The following is an 18,302-nucleotide window of genomic DNA, read 5'->3' as shown; positions in this document are numbered from 1 at the left end:
GGTTTTCTGAAAAAGAGAGATTCCATGCCCCTTTTAACATCTCAGACGTCTTCATTCTTCAGGTTCTTTCTGATGTCTCAAGGAGTGTATATCCTATGTCCTGTCCCCCAACCCTCTTCACTACACTCTCGCCTTTCTGGGATGTTTTTCACCTTCTGGACAAGACCCAGCCATGAAAAAGGCACTGGTTTCCCTGCCTGCAGAGTTAGGCTCCACTCAGGGCTTCCTTCCGAGCCTCTTTGCAGTAGAGCCTGGGTCTCACTCAGTACCTCGTGCGTGTGAGATGCGGTGACCCTGGGTGCTTTGGCTGCAAAGATGACCTGGCGCTCCGTCTCAGGAGTGAGGCCAGGGTGGATGGGGTACAAGCTCAGTGAGGCCAGGAGGCGCTCCCTGCAGTCTCAGGTTTTCAGCACAGGAAGTCATCCTTCCCCCTGCCTTCTCCACAGGAACCTCGATTCACTGCACCATCACCTCCCTCCCTGAGGAGAACGCCTTGCCTCTTTTCATCTGTCCCCTCACCCCCAGCACAGGTCTTTGCATGTAGTTGACTTGATAAACCTCTGCTGAATGAACTAAGATCATGGCATCCAGTCCCATCACTTCATGGCAAATAGATGGGGAAACAGTGGAAACAGTGTCAGACTTTATTTTTCTGGGCTCCAAAATCACTGCAGATGGTGACTGCAGCCATGAAATTAAAAGACGCTTACTCCTTGGAAGAAAAGTTATGACCAACCTAGATAGCATATTAAAAAGCAGAGACATTACTCTGTCAACAAAGGTCCGCCTAGTCAAGGTTATGGTTTTTCCAATTGGTCATGTATGGATGTGAGAGTTGGACTATTAAAAAAGCTGAGCGCCGAAGAATTGATGCTTTTGAACTGTGGTGTTAGAGAAGACTCTTGAGAGTCCCTTGGACTGCAAGGAGATCCAACCAGTCCATCCTAAAGGAGATCAGTCCTGGGTGTTCATTGGAAGGACTGATGTTGAAGCTGAAACTCCAGTACTTTGGCCACCTGGTGTGAAGAGCTGACTCATTTGAAAAGACCCTGATGCTGGGAAAGATTGGGGGCAGGAGGAGAAGGGAATGACAGAGAATGAGATGGTTGGATGGCATCACCGACTCGATGGACATGGGTTTAGGGGGACTCTGGGAGCTGGTGATGGACAGGGAGGCCTGGCGTGCTGTGGTTCATGGGATCACAAAGAGTCGGACACAGCTGAGCGACGGGACTGGACTGAACTGGATGAATGCCTGGATTTCCAGGGCTTTCACATGTGAACTTTGGGTCAAAGCACACCTGGTGATTTGGAGACTTGGGTCAGCCAAAGCTGATCTTTCCTCCTCTTCCTGAAAAAGAACTAACAGGGCAACACACACTCACACACTCCATATAGGGCCCTGAGACCCTCCCTTTGACTCCCTCCAGTTCCCACAGAATTCAGAGATGTGAACATTTTGGAAGGCCTTGCAGAGGGGCTGTTGGGAGGACATCAGGAAGGAAGAGGATGGAGCCCTGAGGTCCCCAGGGAGAGGGAGGAAGGGGAGGGAGGGTCTGACTGTCACGCTCGCCAAGATCGCCTGCTCCTGAGCACCCTCCACCAAGGAGGAGGCCAGGCCCTGCACTCGCGGACATTCTCAGAAGTCCCCACGTCCCTCGATGGACAGGCCTGTATCGGGCAATGAGCCGTGGTTTCCAGCTCTAAATATTTCAGGGCCTCTCCTGCAACTGAACAGCTCTCTGAGCATTCTGTTTCCTTGGGTGGTACAGCCAGGCTGTCTCCTCTTACGGCACCACTTAGTGATTCAAGAAGAGACCTTGAGGCCAATGGGGGCAGCTCGCTTTGGGGGGATGGGATGGGAGGGCTGGTAGATGACAGCAGTCCCCACCGGGGGAAATCTAGAGATCTTGGTTCCACCCTACTCCCCAAGCACCACACCCTCCCTGAAACACACGCACACACACACACACACCTGTCCTCTCTGCCTCTGCCTCCTCCTCTGTAAGAGGACCCTTGGCTCCGCGGCTCTTCTGGCCCCACGTGCGGATGAACCCAGAGTTGAACACAGGCTGAGCAGTGTTCCTAGAGTGTGCAGGCGCATTCATGCGGCTGTGGCCCCTGTTCCCCTGCCTCGTCCCTTCCTGGAACGCCTCCAAGTGGTCACCTGGGGCTACCCGCTCCATCCTCCAGCTGGGGAGGGCCGGCGCCCCAGGTCCCTTTCCATCACTAGGTGTGGTGAGCACACTTCCGGGGTTACTGTGGTGCTGGGAGACTCCTGGGGCCAGGAGGGGCGATCTGGAAATCTGAAACTGTGAGGGCTGAGGCTTCATCTTCTTTTATTTTTTACAGAGGAGGAAAGGTTAAGAGTGGCTTTATTTCTGTGCCAGGCAAAGGGGAACACAGTAAGCTAGAGCCTCAAGAACTGGGCCCTCTCCAGTGAACAGGGCGAGGCCATACAGTCAGGCAAGTGCATATGATGAGGGCCAGCGCTGAGGTTTCTGCCCCGAGGGTATAGGGTGGCTCCAGGAGGCCTGGGAAGGGAAAGCACCCTTGACCATGGCGTGCCCACATGGCCTCCAATTCCGCCTCCCCCCGCCCCTCCAGTGCTGCCACAGACCAGGCCCCCTCCCGACTCCTGTCTCTCCCCAGGCCCCCACCAGGCCAGAGCTGGTGCTGAACAAAAGCAGGGCTGCTGGCTGCCCAGGTTGTTTTACATGTGATTTGAATATTGTTTATTCCAAGTCCAAATAGCACAGCAAGCCCCTCCCTACTCAGGCTTCTCCCCTTATCTCTCCTGCACTCCCCACAAGGGCTTCCAGCCCTCACTGTATCTGGTCAGTCCCTGGGGGCCTGGCCTGGGCACACACCCAGGGGCTGGTCCCTGGGACTCCCTGCACTCGGCGATTAACGGTGCGGCCCCCTCTCTCCTGCCACAGGTCCCCCATGTGAATCCATCCCATGATGCAACATGCCTCCCCAGCCCCCGCTCTGACGATGATGGCCACGCAGAATGTCCCGCCCCCAGCCTACCAGGACAGCCCACAGGTGAGTGACTGACCAGCGGCAGGGTGGAGGGGACCCGGAGGCCTTCCTGGGGCGGAGGGCAGGGCCAGGCCTCCCTCAGCTCTCCTCCTGCCCAGACTCCCTGAGAAGAGTCTGCACTTGGCAAAGCACCGGGTTCAGATCCCACCTGGGCAGCTGTCGCCTGCATCCAGGACCTGGCACCCCAGGGTGCAGCACCTAGTCATGGTCTGGTGCCCTCCCCACCCCAATCCCGCTCAGACAAATGCACCAGCCCCTCACTCAAGGAGACTCAGCTCCAGGTACATTGAGTCTGTCTTTGAATGTTTAGGGAAACCCTTGAATAGAGGGTCCCTCTACCAGATCCCTCATTCACTGGTCTGTGTGTGCCTATGGGAGGAATCTCCCTTCTGTTCAGGACTCCATTCAGTTTCTATCCAGAAAAGGGCCAGGACTATTTCTCTATACCCTCTATCCTTTCCTCTGATTCCCAGTCTCCATTAACCGCAGCTCGGACAGAGCAGCCCTAAGTCCTTCTGAGATGCCCAGCCCAGTTGCACCTCCTGCAGAGGGCATCGGCCTAGCCCTGTATTCCTGTTCTCTCCTCCCCACCCTCTGGATACCTGGCCCAGCTTCTGTGGGTCGGGCTCCCCAAGTCCTTGAGACCAGTCACTTCTGATCTTTGGTCCCCTGTGTGTGCCTCCCCTCCATGCTGGGTTCTTTGAGAGTTCCTGAGGCTGTGTGTTCACAGGAAGCTCCACCTTCACACTCTCCTGTTTTCTCAATTATTACTGATCGAGTCCCTGTAATGTGAAATGCAGCCAGCTAGAACTGAACTGAATTCCTTCTTTCATCTGACGAAAGTGCAGCAAGCCTCTACTGTGTGCCAGGCCATCATTCCCATTCTGTCTTGATCGCTGGTCTTTGCCCTGCGATGCCGTGCCTCACTCGTTAGCATTTCAGACACAGCCCTTCTTCTGACCACAGGGGACATCTGTGCCACGTGGACAGGATGCAGAGATGCAGGTGAAGGGGGCATTGCCTTATGTCCCTCGGCCCTGCCACCCCAGCCTAGTGTGAGCCTGTGGGGCTGCCCTGTCCACCCTGTCATCCCCCCACCAAAATGACCACTTGGTCCAGCACATGGACCACCCCTGACTCCTCCCCTTTTAAGTCTGGAAGCGCTGACCTCCAAGTGCACGTCCTTTCGTCCCCACCCCTGCTCCTGCTCGTCAACTCTGTGCTCCTTCCCAGGCTCACCCTGCCCTGACCTTGGCTTCAGCAGACCCTCTGCTCATGTCAGTAGCTTCCCATGAACGACTGTGGGCTGGGCTGGGCATTTGCATGGTCCGCCTGTTCGAAAGCCTCCATGTGTGCAGCTGTGTCAGGGCCTTTCCCTCTGTGGTCAGAACCAAGCATAGAAGGAGGCCTGAACCAGTGGAGACCTGGGAACGTAAGGACCTTACAGGGAAGAGGCTCCATCCTTCCTCCACAGACCAGAACCATCCCCTGTCTGCTCAGGCCATGTCGGGTACTAATGGATACTTATACCTGAGGGTATTAATGAAGAGGCAGGAACATCAGCTCCATTTCTTTTCTAGCTGGATGATGCTCTCTAAGTTCCACAGTGGGATCCGGGAATGACAATCAGGACACCAGTTGTGTTTAGCAGGTGGTGGGCGCCAGGGCTCCCATCCCCATCCCCAAGGCTCAGGGACAGACCAGAGTTGGGCCAAGAGGTCAGGCCAGATTGGCCCAGCTGCCTCCCTGCCTCCGGCTGCACCCCCTGTCTTGCCTTCCCAGGCAGCTGGGAGAAGTTTGGGGTTGGTGGGGGAATAGCAGGAGAGCTGCAGCAAGGACCTTTGTTGTTTAGGAATGCTGGTCCCGGTGGAGGGAGGTAGAGGGTACAGCTGAGAAGTCATCCATCCCAGGTGCTGAGGGAGGTGGGGGAGGTGGGGCTGCAGCCCGATGGTGCCCAGCCCCCCACCTCCGGAAGCCACAACCAAGCTGCTGTAGCCTTTTAGCGGGGGAAGAGAGGCTCCAGCCCCCAGCTGAGGCCTCAGAGCAGAAACCCAATGAGGGGGCTGTCCTAAGGCTCTCTTCTCCAGCAGCTATGGAACCTCGCCATCGAAAATACTCACATTTACAGCAGAGGAATAATTTTCCATGGCAAAAACACATATCTCCTTGTAACCACAGAAGTCCAGGGATGAAGTCTCAGTGTCCATGGTAAAGTGACCAGGCCAAGGCCTGGGGTCTTTATGGCCTTGACTAGGCCACTAGGCTGTGGCTAGATTCCCATGGGTCCTCTCTGAGCCAAACTGGTTCCCAAGGAAACTGACCAGGATGAGTGATCACAGGGAGAACTTAGGGCATGGATGGAATGGGTGGGATAGAAGAGGTGGATGAAGACTGCAGGGCAGAGTCTCTGACTCACAGAGAGGGGCTGCTCTCCCCACAGTGCTAGACTTTGAGGCCAGTTGGCTTTCGGGGGGCCCTTCTCCCCGCTCTTCAGGGCTTCTCAGAGTGGCTGCCACATAAGCAGGTCTTCCATGTTGGGTTTCCAAGCATGGGGAACTTTCTCTGGTCCTCCTGCCTTCTTCCTTTTGTGCAGTCAGGGGCTGAGCCCTGCTTCCCAGGAGAAGCCTGCTCCATTGCCCTCATCATGCTCATCATCCTGGCAAACCAGCTGCTTTCTGACACTCTATGTCCTTAGGAAAGCCCAGCCTAATAGTGTGGGCCAGGCCCACAGGGTATCACTTCTGGGACAGGGCTCTCTGCAAAGGGTCCCACACTTCTCCATTCCTCAGGTCTAATCTCATTACCTTTGGACCCGATATGACTTGTCTCCTCAAGGCCTAGACAGCTGAGTACATCTCTTTATCACCTCTTCAGAAACCCAGTTTCTTCCATGGGCAGAAATGGACAGTCTTTGCTACAAAGTCCCCAAAATGAAAAAGGAATCGAGAAAGCAGGACCCGTCCTCTGAGACCCATGCAGTCGTTTTAATAATGTTCCCGTTGTGCTAAGGGCTAGCAATACTGAGCATAATCTATTCAAATGCACAGGAGAATCTCGCTTTGGAAAATTAGGAATCTGCATTAAAAAATTCCCAAGCCCCGGACCTTCTTTATAATAAATTAGGAAGAAAAATTTTTTCAAGGCAAATTCTTAACTTGGCAATTTCATTTTTGAAGTTCGGGGAATAAAGTTATTAAAAATGAGGGAGGCTTTTTTCCTTCTTCTTCCCATTTTAGTCCAGAAATGTTCGTTGGTTATGGCTCTGTGCTATTTGGGCACAAGCCAAGTGGTATAACAGTTAAGCAGCTTCCGGTCCCCTCAGTTCTGTTCCCGTCCATCCTGGAGAACTCTGTGATTATTTGTAAGAATGTCCCTCTGTGTTCATTGTGCGCTGAAGACAGACCCTCAGTTTAGAGAGTACAAAAGCAACAACCCACGGGGACCCTTCCTGTGGCCTGCTTCCTCTTTCCTGTGGCTCCCTGTTGAATTCTGCCAGAGCCGCAGCGCCCTCTGCTGTCCACCTCCAGTACCTCAGTTCTGGCGTGATAACACCTGAGTCCTGGATGCAGATTCTCACTTTATGCCCCGAGAGGTAGGGCAAGTCACAGGACTGTGGAATTCGCCAATAATTGTTTAATGAGGACATTGTCTCCAGAGAGACCTGGATGCGAACAAGGGCTGTGGTCGCTCCATTCGGCGCCTACGTCACTCTTCATCCTTTCGCCTCTCTGCCTCTGCCTGCCCATCTGTCACCTGGACTTTCCCAGCCCCTCCTCCCACTGCCCCAGCACCCCCACGGATCCCTAAGGGAGCCTCAAAGTCGTGTTCTCTGCTATTACCCCCCTCTCCCGGCAAGCGCCACTCCAGTCTCCCTCCCAGAATTTTTTTCTGGTAACACAACCTCCCTCTCACCCATCCAGGCACATACCCTCCATCCATGCATTCTTTCCACCTCTGAAATGTCATTCAAGTTCTCCCGTTTCCTATAACACCCCGTGGGCAACACCACCCACCCACCAGAGTTCTCGTTCTGTGGCTCCATCAGCAATTTTAGGAAACTGACAGCTTTACTGGAGAGGCAGTGGCTTCCCCACCCCTCACTGCAACCCCCTTCTCCCAAACTCCTGCTGTCGGTAACCTCCCCCCGCCCTTCCTCAAACACAGACACATACCTACTGTTCCACAAATGCCTTTGCCCTTGGCTTATAGGCAAGACAAATATTTTATCTGGTCTATTTGTGTGTGTGTATTCAGCATTTAGCACTCCTCTGCGTGTCCCCAGCATGTCAGCTACGTGAGCATTTGAGTAGAAAGAAGAAATCCTGGTGGCCAGTCTGACCCACTAGGCACAGTGGCAATGGATGGGGGCACTCTTGCAGTTTGGATTAGGAGCCAATTGCTCTGCAGGTAGCTAGGTGCTTGCATAGTGTGACATCATGATAGGGGGTATTGAAAGGGTTCTGGCAATTCACCAAGGATGCAGCCTCGTTATTGACCAGAGGCAGGCAAGACAGACAAAGTCAGAATTCGCAGCTCAGGACCCAGATGGGAAGCTCAGTTCAGAAGGGAGTCAAACCCTTGCTTGGGACTCCTCCCCACTCCCTGCCCCCTCCATCCTCCTGCCACCCTCAGAGCCAGGAGAATGGTGTTCAGGATGCTGTGCTGGGAGATGAGGGGTCCAGATGATGCTACCCACCCCCATGCTGCACGGGAAAGGCTAAGGCTGGGCCAGCCATGTTGGGGGAGACCAGACCTGTCTCTCTTGCCCTCTGAGTAACTTCTTTCCCTCCCTGTCCAGGCATCGTGCCCCCTCTGGGCAGGGGCCAGGGGAGCAGATATCTGGGGGAGCTGGAAGGGCTTTGATCAGTCATTAGGATCCCCACGCTGGTTTCATTAGGTGGAGGGGGATGGGAAGTGGTCAGGGCCCCTGGCTGTGAATGCCCTCCTCCATCCAGGCCATGCAGCTGGACCAGGCAGAAGCGGGTTCAGTTGTTTTCACACTTTACATTCCTCTCATCTCTTTATGGGTAGGAGCCCCCTGCCACGCAGGGCCTTCTGCTCAGCTGCTGGTGAGGCACTCTGCAGCTTTAGAGTTAATTCCACAGCTTTGAAAGCCTCTTCTGTGGCTGTGATTGACAGCTCCCTCTGCCCCTGGGGCCAGCACCAGAGGGACCATATGGGTGACCTGCCTTCCCTCGCTTTGACTCATCAAAACGGACTCTTCTCTTTCTTTTTTATTTTCTGCTGGGCCTTTCTTCTCACTGTGCTTAGTGACCTCTCTCCGTGGCCTGCTTGGGCCACACATGTCTTTCAACAGGACATGTTCCTGAACTCCAGCTCACTCCAGGCCTGGACTCTTCACTGTGGCAAAGGCAAAAACAGCCTTCAGGTCTGACCATGGGGCCGTAAGCCTCGCTTAGGAGACAGTGGCCTAGCAACAGGATTTTGCTAGAAGACACCTGTGCTCTCATGGCCTTGTCTAGGGTTTTTATTTGATGAACTTCCTACCTGAATTCTTATATTTACCAAAAAAAAAAAAAACTCAGATATTTTATTGTCTATCCTCTTGACTGCAAGCAGGATGAGTGTTCTAAACAGTGACAAAAATAGTTGATGGCCAAAGTACGCAAAGCTTAAAATAAATCAGGCAACAGGTGATCCGTCAGCAGCGGGCCCAGGGAGCTGGAACCTGCCTTCCTCCCCACCCCCTTTTCCAGTTGATCTTCTAGGAGCTCGGATATCTGTGGAGCAGGGTGGGATGGGGTGGGTGAGCACAGCTCTGAGGTGTGTGCTGTCCTTGGAGTTTGTGGTCTGGAGGAAGAAGAGTGAGCTGACTCAAGTCAACGTCGTAAAATAGGAATTCAGAATCCTAGGCCTGCCCCACTCCACTGCTGATGAATTATACAAAGTTGGACAAGAAGTTTCAATATTATTTCTTTCACTCACTCAACCAGTTAATAAATACCAGGGGCTTTCCATGGGTCTTGAAAACCTTGTGCCATGTGCCAAGGACCCATGTCCCTGCCCTAATAGAGCTTATGGCTTATTGGGGCCCTTTCTGCGTCAGTAAAATGGGAATAACTTCTGCCCTCCTTGCTTCACAGGGCGGCTGAGAGTGTGGATGTGAAGGGTACCATGATGTTTTCCAGCTTTCTTTCGGCCATTACCCTGACATTGTTTTTTTTTTTTTTTTTCTTGATCTTCTGTACGTCTCCAGTAGACAAGACTGGATTGAACTTTAATTACTCTCCCTTTTATGGGGAACACAGTAGGGATATCAAGTGTGTGTCTCTAGCTGCAAACACACTCCCTCACACACACACACGCACACATACTCCCAAGGGCCTAATTGAATTCACTGTTGCGGGACTATTATACAAGCAAAGGGTCCTCCGGGGATGGAGGGAAAGATGGGGAGAAGACAGCGCCTGTGAAAGTGCTGGGACGTAAAAGACTTGGATCACAGTCCGTGGTCTTCCTTCCTTTAGGTACACTTCCAGTCACCCCAGCAGTGCAGGCAGGGCAGCAAACACTTTCAAGGTTCATTCTGTAAACCACTGCCTACAAACCCTTTTAAAATTAATTTTTGCACCTCCATTTTGCACCACAGAGTAACTTCTTTGTGTGGCTTGTTCTATCTGGTCGGTCCTGGGATCAGAAGGCAGGTGCCCCAGGCCTGCTGTTGCAGGAGCCTCTTTGAGCCAAATGGGCTACCCTCCTCTCCTCCAGCCCTTCCTTTCCCTGAGCTGACTGGGTTGGGGTCTATTTGGAGGAACCATGCTTGACTCCTCCTGGTTTGGGATCCCTAAGCCTTTTAACATGCCACTGTCTCATTTCCTGGTGGCTCAGTGGTAAAGAATCTGCCTGCAATGCAGGAGATGCAGGTTCGATCCCTGGGTCAGGAAGATCCCTGGGAGGATCCTTCAAGAATCTACAAGAGTACTCCAGTATTCTCGCCTGGGAAATTCCATGGACAGGGGAGCCTGGTGGGCTACAGTCCATGGGGTCACAAGAGAGTTGGACATGACTGAGCATGCACGCTCTCATATCCCCATTCAGTCACTTCACAAATGTGCTGGGAGCCCATAGGAGCCAGGGCTGCTGACGGGAGCTGGACTCCAGTCCACTCGGGGAGATGGATAGAATAGGGCCCGAAGTGTTACGGGGTTTAAGGTCCAACACCACACGTGCAGAGGAAGCAGGGGGCGGGGCTACCTGGTCAGGGCTTAGTTGCTCCGACGCGTCTGACTCTCTTCAACCCCACGGACTGTAGCCCACCAGGCTCCTCTGTCCATGGGATTTTCCAGGCGAGAATACTGGAGTGGGCTGCCATTTCCTCCTCCACCTAGACAGGGGTGTGGAGAATTGAGACAGGCTTCCCAGGAGGGCTGACGCTCCCTCGGGCTGAGTGTTGAAAGAGAGGTGTGTTCACACGTGGTGTGGGGGGATCCTGGAGGGCAGCGAACATGTCTGTTCTGTTCACAGTTGTGGCCCCAGTGTCGCGGACAGAGTGACCACAGCATCGATGGCATGCAGGGGTGACCGGTGTGGGGCGGGTGACACCAGGCGGGGAAGTGTGGACCCTTTCTTCTGAGGCAGCCGTGGGGGCGGGGACATGAAGATGTCAATCATGGGGCGTGTCTGGGCACCCCCACCCAGGAGGGTCTGCTGGGGGGCGGGGTGGGAGAGGGGTGCTGTACCTGAGATGAGGCTGGATCAGTGAGCAGGTCCAGGCCTGAGCATCCTGTGGGCTGTGCCCTCCCCTCAAAACCATCCATTGTACCCTCTCTGCCTCCCCACTGCTCAGGCCAAATCTGATATTTACTAAATGGCTTCAAGCCCTGACCTCCCAGGTCCTTGGACTCCATCTAGCTTACCAGGAAACCAGATCTGGCCTTTTGTTTGTTTTTAGTCACTCAGTCATGTCTGACCCTTTTCGACCCCATGTTCTTTAGCCTGCCAAGCTCCTCTGTCCATGGGGATTTCCAGGTAAGAATACTGGAGTGAGTTGCCATTTCCTTCTCCAAGGGATATTCCCAACCCAGGGATCAAACCCTGGTCTCCTGCAAGTCTCCTGCGTTGCAGGAGAGTTCTTTACCACTGAGCCACTGGGGAAGCCAGATCTGGCCCCACCACCCCTCAGACCAGACCAGCCCTCCTGGAGCCTCGGCGGCCCCTAGTGGCTGGGCCTGTGTAGGCCCCCATGTTCTCAAAACACAAGGCTTCCCTGACCTGGCAGGCAGGCCCTGGGGATGGGCAGCCCCACCTTGCCACGTCAGACGAGGGGGCGTCCCCTCAGGAGTGGTGTCTGGGCTGAGTCATGGTAGGGGGTGCAGACCTTGGAGGCCCAGCGTTTGGAGAAAGCACCTGTGGGAGGTACCCTGTCTACTCCGGTGTCAGCAAGCACCTCGTAAGCCATGCCAGCGTCCTCTGCTTGTTCTCGTGGCAGACTAGACTGTTGAGGGGATGGATCTCTAAGCCCCTCCAGATTCTGCCTTCCTACACACACAGCGTACACCCCCAACTCTTCCCTTGGTGTTTTAGGATTGGGGCCGGGGCGTCAGGAACTTTCATCTCACCATGTCACAAATGGAGAATCCGGGCAGGGACCTTTAGCTCCAGGCTTAATGCAGGGCTGGATCGGAGCTGGTTGATGGAGGAGAGTTGAGTGGGTTGGAGCATCTGCGGGATGCAAGGACCCCAGGCTAGGAGAAGCGATGGGGACTGCAGAAGCCTGTGTTGGTTCTGGACCCGGCAGTGAGCTCACCACAGGCAGGCCTCTGGGGAATGCTGCCACCCGTGCCCATCCACTCTTTGTATCCAGTTTTTTCTTCTTTTAAAATATTTTTTTATTTGGCTGTGTCAGGTCTTAGTTGCAGAGTGCGGGACCTTTCATTGCGGCTTGTAGGCTCAGTAGTTGTGGCCCATGGCCTTAGTTGCCCCTTGGCATGTGGGACTCTCAGTTCCCCAACCAGGGATGGAACCCGCATCCCCTACATTGGAAGGTGGATTCTTAACCCTCGAACCACCAGGGAAGTCCCCTGCTTTCTTAATCAAGGCTCACAGCCTGTCTGGGTAGGATGTCCAGGGCTCTCCTTGGAGGAGGGCTCCTAGTCTGGAGTGGCCACTTCTGGGACCAGCTGGAGACACACCAAGTGGCCTCAGAGAGTGTAGTCTCTTCACTACAGATTGAGAACAAGAAGAGGTTACCTGGAGAGAAACTCTGACGTTAGGCGTGTGCTTGTAGATATTTAACCGCCGGCTCTCGGGGTGGGGTGTGGGGAAAGGGTTCGATTCGCAACATTTGTCAGTTTCCACAGTGTGATCGCTCCCACTGTGGCCACTCTTAAGCTGTTAATGTGATTATCAAACTTGCAAAATTCCCGAAAAATTATCATTTGGCCTTCACTGACCAGAGCAAGGGATCTCTGCCCTCCATCCGTGCAATCTCTCCCAACAGCTTCTCTGTTTTAGGGCCAGAACCTCCTGCCAAAATCTCACCACCCAACACCCTCTTCCCCCTGCTCCCGGGCCCTGGGACAGCTGCGGGCCTCTCCCTCTGTGCTCTGGTTCTTGAGAAATGGGTGTCTCTGGCTAGATAAAGAAATCTATTTAGAGATAAATACTCATTCTCCAAAGCTGAAGGAAATGCCAAGTGTGCTGACTTGACCCCCAGGAGGTAAATAAATCTGAATCATTGTCCTCCTCAGGCCAGCTCCCTGGCTCTCTCAACTAGAGCCTCTTGGGATGATGGCAATGACTGCTTTTGATTTACACTCTCCTCTAGACCCCAGCAGGCCTTTCTGCCCCATCTTTCCCTAAAGTCCTGCCTAGAAATGGGAGGTCAGAGGAAAAGAAGCCCCTCCCCTCAGCCCTCCTGCTCCTAGAAGCTCATCTTCATAGAAGCCCCTTGTAGATTCCTTCAAGGACACGAGGAGATTCACCCTTAGAGGACTGAGCCCAGCAGAGCGCACCAGCCCACTAGTATTTTACTCTTGAATAAGCCGTGCACATAGCTGTGCCTTGCTTTCTGCAAGATACATGTTCTGGAAATCTTGTGTTTGATAACTACAACTACCCTCCACATGGGAAAAACTTTAGGGTTTCCAAAGCACTTTTACGCACTGGATGTCATCTAATGGGAGCCATGTGCCGTCACTGGGGGTGCGTAGTGATGGTGTAAGCATTCTCATGGCTTGTCACTGCTATTAATAGAAGGGGTTTCGGAACTTACCTGGTGGTTCAGTGGTTGAGAATCCACCTGCCAATGCAGGGGACACGGGTTCAGTCCCTGGTCCGAGAAGATGCCACGTGCCACGGGGCAAATCAGCCCGTGTGCCGTAACTACTGAAAGCCCACGCACCACAGCTACTGAGTCCACACCTTACAGCCCGTGCTTCGCAACAAGACGAGCCACCGCAATGAGAAAGCATGACTAGAGAGTAGACCCTGCTAGCCGCAACTAGAGAAAGCCCTCGCACAGCAAGACCCAGTGCAGCCAAAAACAAATACATAAGTTTTTTAAAAAGAAGGTGCTTTTTCAGATAGCACCTAAGCCAGCCCACCCGGCTAGGGAGCTTCCACCATCTCCAGGTGAGTCTCTGCTTGGCTCCTGTGCCAGTGGAAACAACTTCCTGGAGGCAGTGCTTCCCAGCCTTGGAGAGCTCAGAGGCTTGGAAACTTTCTATGTGGGTCGAGCCCAAATGTGCTTTACGTGTTGCAGGTTTGATGCGTCGGTTGCAGTTTGACACTTTGGAGCCCACAGTACAGAACTTACACAATCTAACCCTGGGTTCAGTGGTTCAAAGGGGGCTCGCACGTCCCTCCGTCTCCCACCCATCCCCCAGATCCTTCTTAGTATTGCAGATCCCTGCAAATATTCCTCGGAATCCGTTCAGCAGCCTGGCCCACGCTCCTCTGAGTGTACCTTCGTGCCCCGTCTCAGCTTAGCGCGTGGGGTTGGGAGCTCTGCATGAGCCGCACCTCCGCTCGAGCCACGCCTCTGCTCATGGGTCCGTGCAGAGCATCAGTATAGTGGTTTGTTTGTTTGACAGACGCGTTACACTTTGGTCAGGCTGAGCCTGCTGTCAACCGAAACATGCGGATAAACCACATCTCCCCTGTTCTGTACTTATATTATCGATCTTTTTTTTTTTTGGCCAAGGTGTTAGAAGTTTAAATTCCAACTTATTAGATGAGAATTAATCTTATTAGAATTAGCACGTTGCCAAAATCCGTAAAGATCGTTTGGATCCAGGTTTCACGTCACCCATAAATTTGTCAGGCATTTTTTCAGACCTCTTCTGAGTCACTGATTAAATTATTGAGGAAGAATGTAGCATCTCCCAGAAGCCTTTCTCCTACTGACATCTCTCCTTTCATCGCCATCCTTTGGGTGTTGCATCCTAATAATCCACACAGTTGTCCACTGGGCCATGTCTCCACGTTTTCCATGACGAAATCACGGGAGGTCATTTACAGCATCTCTGCCTACTACATTCTCCTGCTCTTTAGCGTGTTAAACCCAGAAAGTGGGGACCGTTGTAGGAGGCATTTATCCTAGTCACCCCAGTGCCTAAGTACCCAGTGGGAACTCAAAAAGTATTGGGAAAATAATCAGTTGCATTAGTGAGTGAAAGAAAAAAAACTGGTCCAAGTCAATGTGAAGTTCAGAAGTATTTAGCTTTCCTGATTGCACCTTATTTCTGTATTTTGAAGATGAGAACAGTGTTTGTTTCTACTTTCTCCCTTATTGTGCGTGCTCAATCACCCAGTTGTGTCCGACTGTTTGTGGCCCCAGAGACTGCAGCCCTAACACCCATGAATCCTAAAAGGACACCAGTCTGCTTACAGATGAGAATGTAGGAACTTAGGAAAGCTGAGGGATTTGCTCTAAGTCAAAAAGCTATTAACAGGAGACAGTAGGAGTCAAGTGTGCTACCCTGCTGGCCTCAAGGTATCGTGATGTTCTGTCTAGCCTGTTGGGTTTGAGAAAGTTCCCCCAGCTCAGCCAACAGAGACAAGAATATCTCTACATAACAAAAAATGATGAGGAGACAGTGTATTTCTTTTATAGTCTCAATTTTATTTCCCATCAGTCATTCATTCAATAAATATTTGTTGAACATCAGTTAGTGCCAGGCTATTCTAGGCCCTGCAAACGCAACTGTTAATCAGCCCTCTTTGAGCTTAAATTTGAGTTGGAGGTGGGAGAGAAAATAGCAAGTAGTGTAGTGTTTAGTCCAAGGGTTGTGAAATACATGGTCACGATAAGGGCTGTGAAATGAGGCAGAGCAAGGGGGAGAGCAAGGGGCAGAGGGACTCTATTTCACTCTGAAGATGTGGCATCTGACAGATCTAATGAAGAAACTGAGCCAGCAAGGGTTTGGGGGCCACTGGCACCACCAATAACGTATTCATGGAAATACCAGACTCTTTCTTCCAGAAAGCAGGGACCTAGATCACATGATGAACTTTCCAGCTGTAAAACATCTAATTCTTTCAAGGTGTGTTCACTCTTTATTCCCTCATTCATCTTCTCAACACATACCAAGCATTCACTCTGTGCCAACTGCGTGCTGGGGATGAAGGGGTGAACAAGGTGTTATCTTGAGAGGCAGACAAGGATGTCAAGTCCCAAGAGCACAGGGGATGAGAGCTATGAGGTGCTGTGGACAGGCTGGAGCAAGGGAACAGTTGAGGCTTATCACTACACGTGATGTTTCAGGGATCCATTTAATCGAAGAAAATAAAATATAAAAGCAAAAAGTTCTGTAATGATGGTTGTTGCCAAAAATTTTAAAGCCATTTAATCATTTCTTCAAATGAAATCTTATACAGAAAATCCAATATATTTTTAAAAGGTGCTCTGATTGACATAAACTTGGGACACCTTCCAAGGCAGGTAACATAAGGAGGAAAAGGACTGCTCCAAATATTCGTTAGAGTTGAGAACAGAAATCTGCTCATTGTCCACTAAAACCTGCTTATCTTCAAGTGCCCAGGTAAAGCAAAATTTGCAGAACACTCAGTTATCAATCAAAACCATTAAAACAGTTACCTCTGGCTTACGTTAAATGGAATAAATCTTTGCCCAATTGGGAACTGACTCAGCTAATTTTTTCCTGCCCTCCAAAGTCATAGAATCAAATGCAGCACTGCTCGGCACAGCCCAGGTGACTCGTAAGCGAAATTTAAAGGGCTCATCATTTGGGTTTTTTTTTTTTTTCCCCAGCTTCTGGGCAGAGGCCACCACCTTAATTTGCATTAAGAACTATGGCTTTTAAAGTGAGCTCGCTTCAGCATCACTTGGTTTTGGATGGTCCTAAACTGTTCTCTAGAACTTTCTGCTTTGAAGAAACGTCTGCTCTCTGCCCACTTGTAGCACATGTACACATGGGTGCTCATTATACACTCACATTTCTCTGTACACTTTCTCTTATCCACACACACAACACGGGACAAGGTGGACCTCACGGTTCCAGTTGGGGAACCAGCGGTCCTGGCCCACTAACCCACACCTCCTCTCTCTTGTCTCTGCAGATGACGGCGACCGCTCAAGCCCCCTCTAAGGCCCAGGCTGTCCACCTCTCCACGCCCTCGGCTGCTGCCAGCACACCCGTGCCCACTGCCCCCATTGACCCCCAGGCCCAGCTGGAGGCTGACAAGCGTGCTGTGTACAGGTAGGAGACACTCCGGCCGGGCCGCGCTCAGAAGCCCCCAGGTAGCCTCAGGCCCAGCCCAGCCATGAGAGCTGAGAGTGTAGGCCCGAGGGTGGGCTCATGGAAGCCTATAGCCAGGGCTGTTCTTTCCCTGGTTCCCTCTGAAATCACCCCAGAGAGTCCTCAGCTGGCCACGCAGGGTGGGCTCCATCTTCCTGGAATCGTCCAGGGAGAGAAATGCAGCCTGGCCAATGTCTCCCAGGAGGGGCCCACCCCAGCCTAGCTGGGGAGATGAGTCCCAGTGAGCATCAGAATGCCCCCGCCCCCACCACCACTCAGAGCTGCCTCAGGACTGTCCTGGCCCCAGTGCCCATTGTCACCTTCACTCCAACACACACCATCCAGGACTCGTTCATGAGCAAACTTGAGTCCACCTGAAAGCCGCTGGGAGGCTTATTAGAACACGCATAGCTGGACTCTGTGCTTGGAAATGCTGAATCAGTAGGTCAAGCCGTAGGAAGAGGACATGAATTTTTAACAAGCATTCCAGGTGAATTTAATGCAGCTACCGCTTGGCCCACGCTGTGATTCACGGTCGACTTTGGTTTTCAGCAGTAGAGGTTGTACGTGACGGTGGAGGTTCTGACACCCTCCCCGAGAGGGGCTGCTAGCAGGGAGCAGGCTGCTTGTCTTGTTTTAGTCGGCATTAGCTCCTGGCACCCAGGGCTGGGCCCTGATTGTTGCAGAGGGTGGGTGGGGCTCAGGGACTTCCAGTCTGTCTTGTGTACGTGGGTGAAGTGAAGATGCAGTCCTCGGAAGGCAGATCTGATGAGGCCCCAGCAGGGATTTCAGTCATCATTTATCCATGGGGAGCCCACATCACTAAGAAAAGATGCCCAAGTATGGAGGCATCGGTACTGAGGTCAAACCCTTGTGCACATGCAGCCGTGTGGGCACGTACGCCATGAACATCAGCACGATTGACCTCCACTGGGCAAGCCCGGCAGTGGGCGCTAAGGCCACCCACACTCGGCCTGGCCCACCCAGGGTGAATCGGAGTACTGAGTGCTTCCTCACTCACCCCCACTCCCTGCCCCCAGTCCTGACAGTGGCTTTATGGTAATGGTTGTAATTTTAGCTGTTATCATAATTATCCTTGGCACCTGTAGTCCCTCAGATGGGCTGAATGCCTCTAATGCCAACAGTTGTGCGTCTAGAACAATGGACCCTGATCCCTAGATCCTGACTGGAGGGTCTTCCCAGGCCGGGATAACACAGTGCCTGCTCCCCAAGGACCACCCCGTACCCCCAGACACACACACGCAGGCCAGGCCCAGCTCCTGTGCATACAGGCCTCTGCCTTGGGCTCTGAAGAATGCCTGGATCTGCTGTCACAGGGCCAGTCAGAGACCCTGAGAAGGCTCCCAGCTCCCCCTCCCACAACACAGACCAGTAAGTACTCCTGTCCGCCCGTCACCTTGGCATTGAATCCTTGCTGTTACTAATGCTGTGCTGGGCGCAGGGGAAAGAGGGCAAATTATAAAGGTAACGTGTGGGCTCTTGCCAGACTCTCTGAAAACGAGAACAAGAAACCAA

At 52.7% G+C, this 18,302-nt stretch overlaps 1 protein-coding gene across 4 annotated transcripts in view; it reads left to right on the top strand.

Moving 5' to 3' along the window:
• Window positions 1-2,961: 2,961 nt before the first annotated feature.
• PKNOX2 (PBX/knotted 1 homeobox 2) overlaps window positions 2,962-18,302 on the top strand; it is an 82,702-nt gene continuing 67,361 nt past the window's right edge. For all 4 annotated transcript variants that reach the window (XM_068977172.1, XM_068977171.1, XM_068977170.1 and 1 more), the window contains exons 1-2: window positions 2,962-3,048; window positions 16,588-16,727. In XM_068977172.1, coding sequence (XP_068833273.1) covers window positions 2,962-3,048; window positions 16,588-16,727 — 227 coding nt within the window. The remainder of the gene's footprint in view (window positions 3,049-16,587; window positions 16,728-18,302) is intronic.

Source organism: Capricornis sumatraensis, chromosome 8 (assembly GCF_032405125.1).
Source record: "Capricornis sumatraensis isolate serow.1 chromosome 8, serow.2, whole genome shotgun sequence".
NCBI classification, from domain to species: domain Eukaryota; kingdom Metazoa; phylum Chordata; class Mammalia; order Artiodactyla; family Bovidae; genus Capricornis; species Capricornis sumatraensis.
Note: the sequence above shows the minus strand (reverse complement) of the source record. Positions and strands in the feature narration are given on the sequence as shown.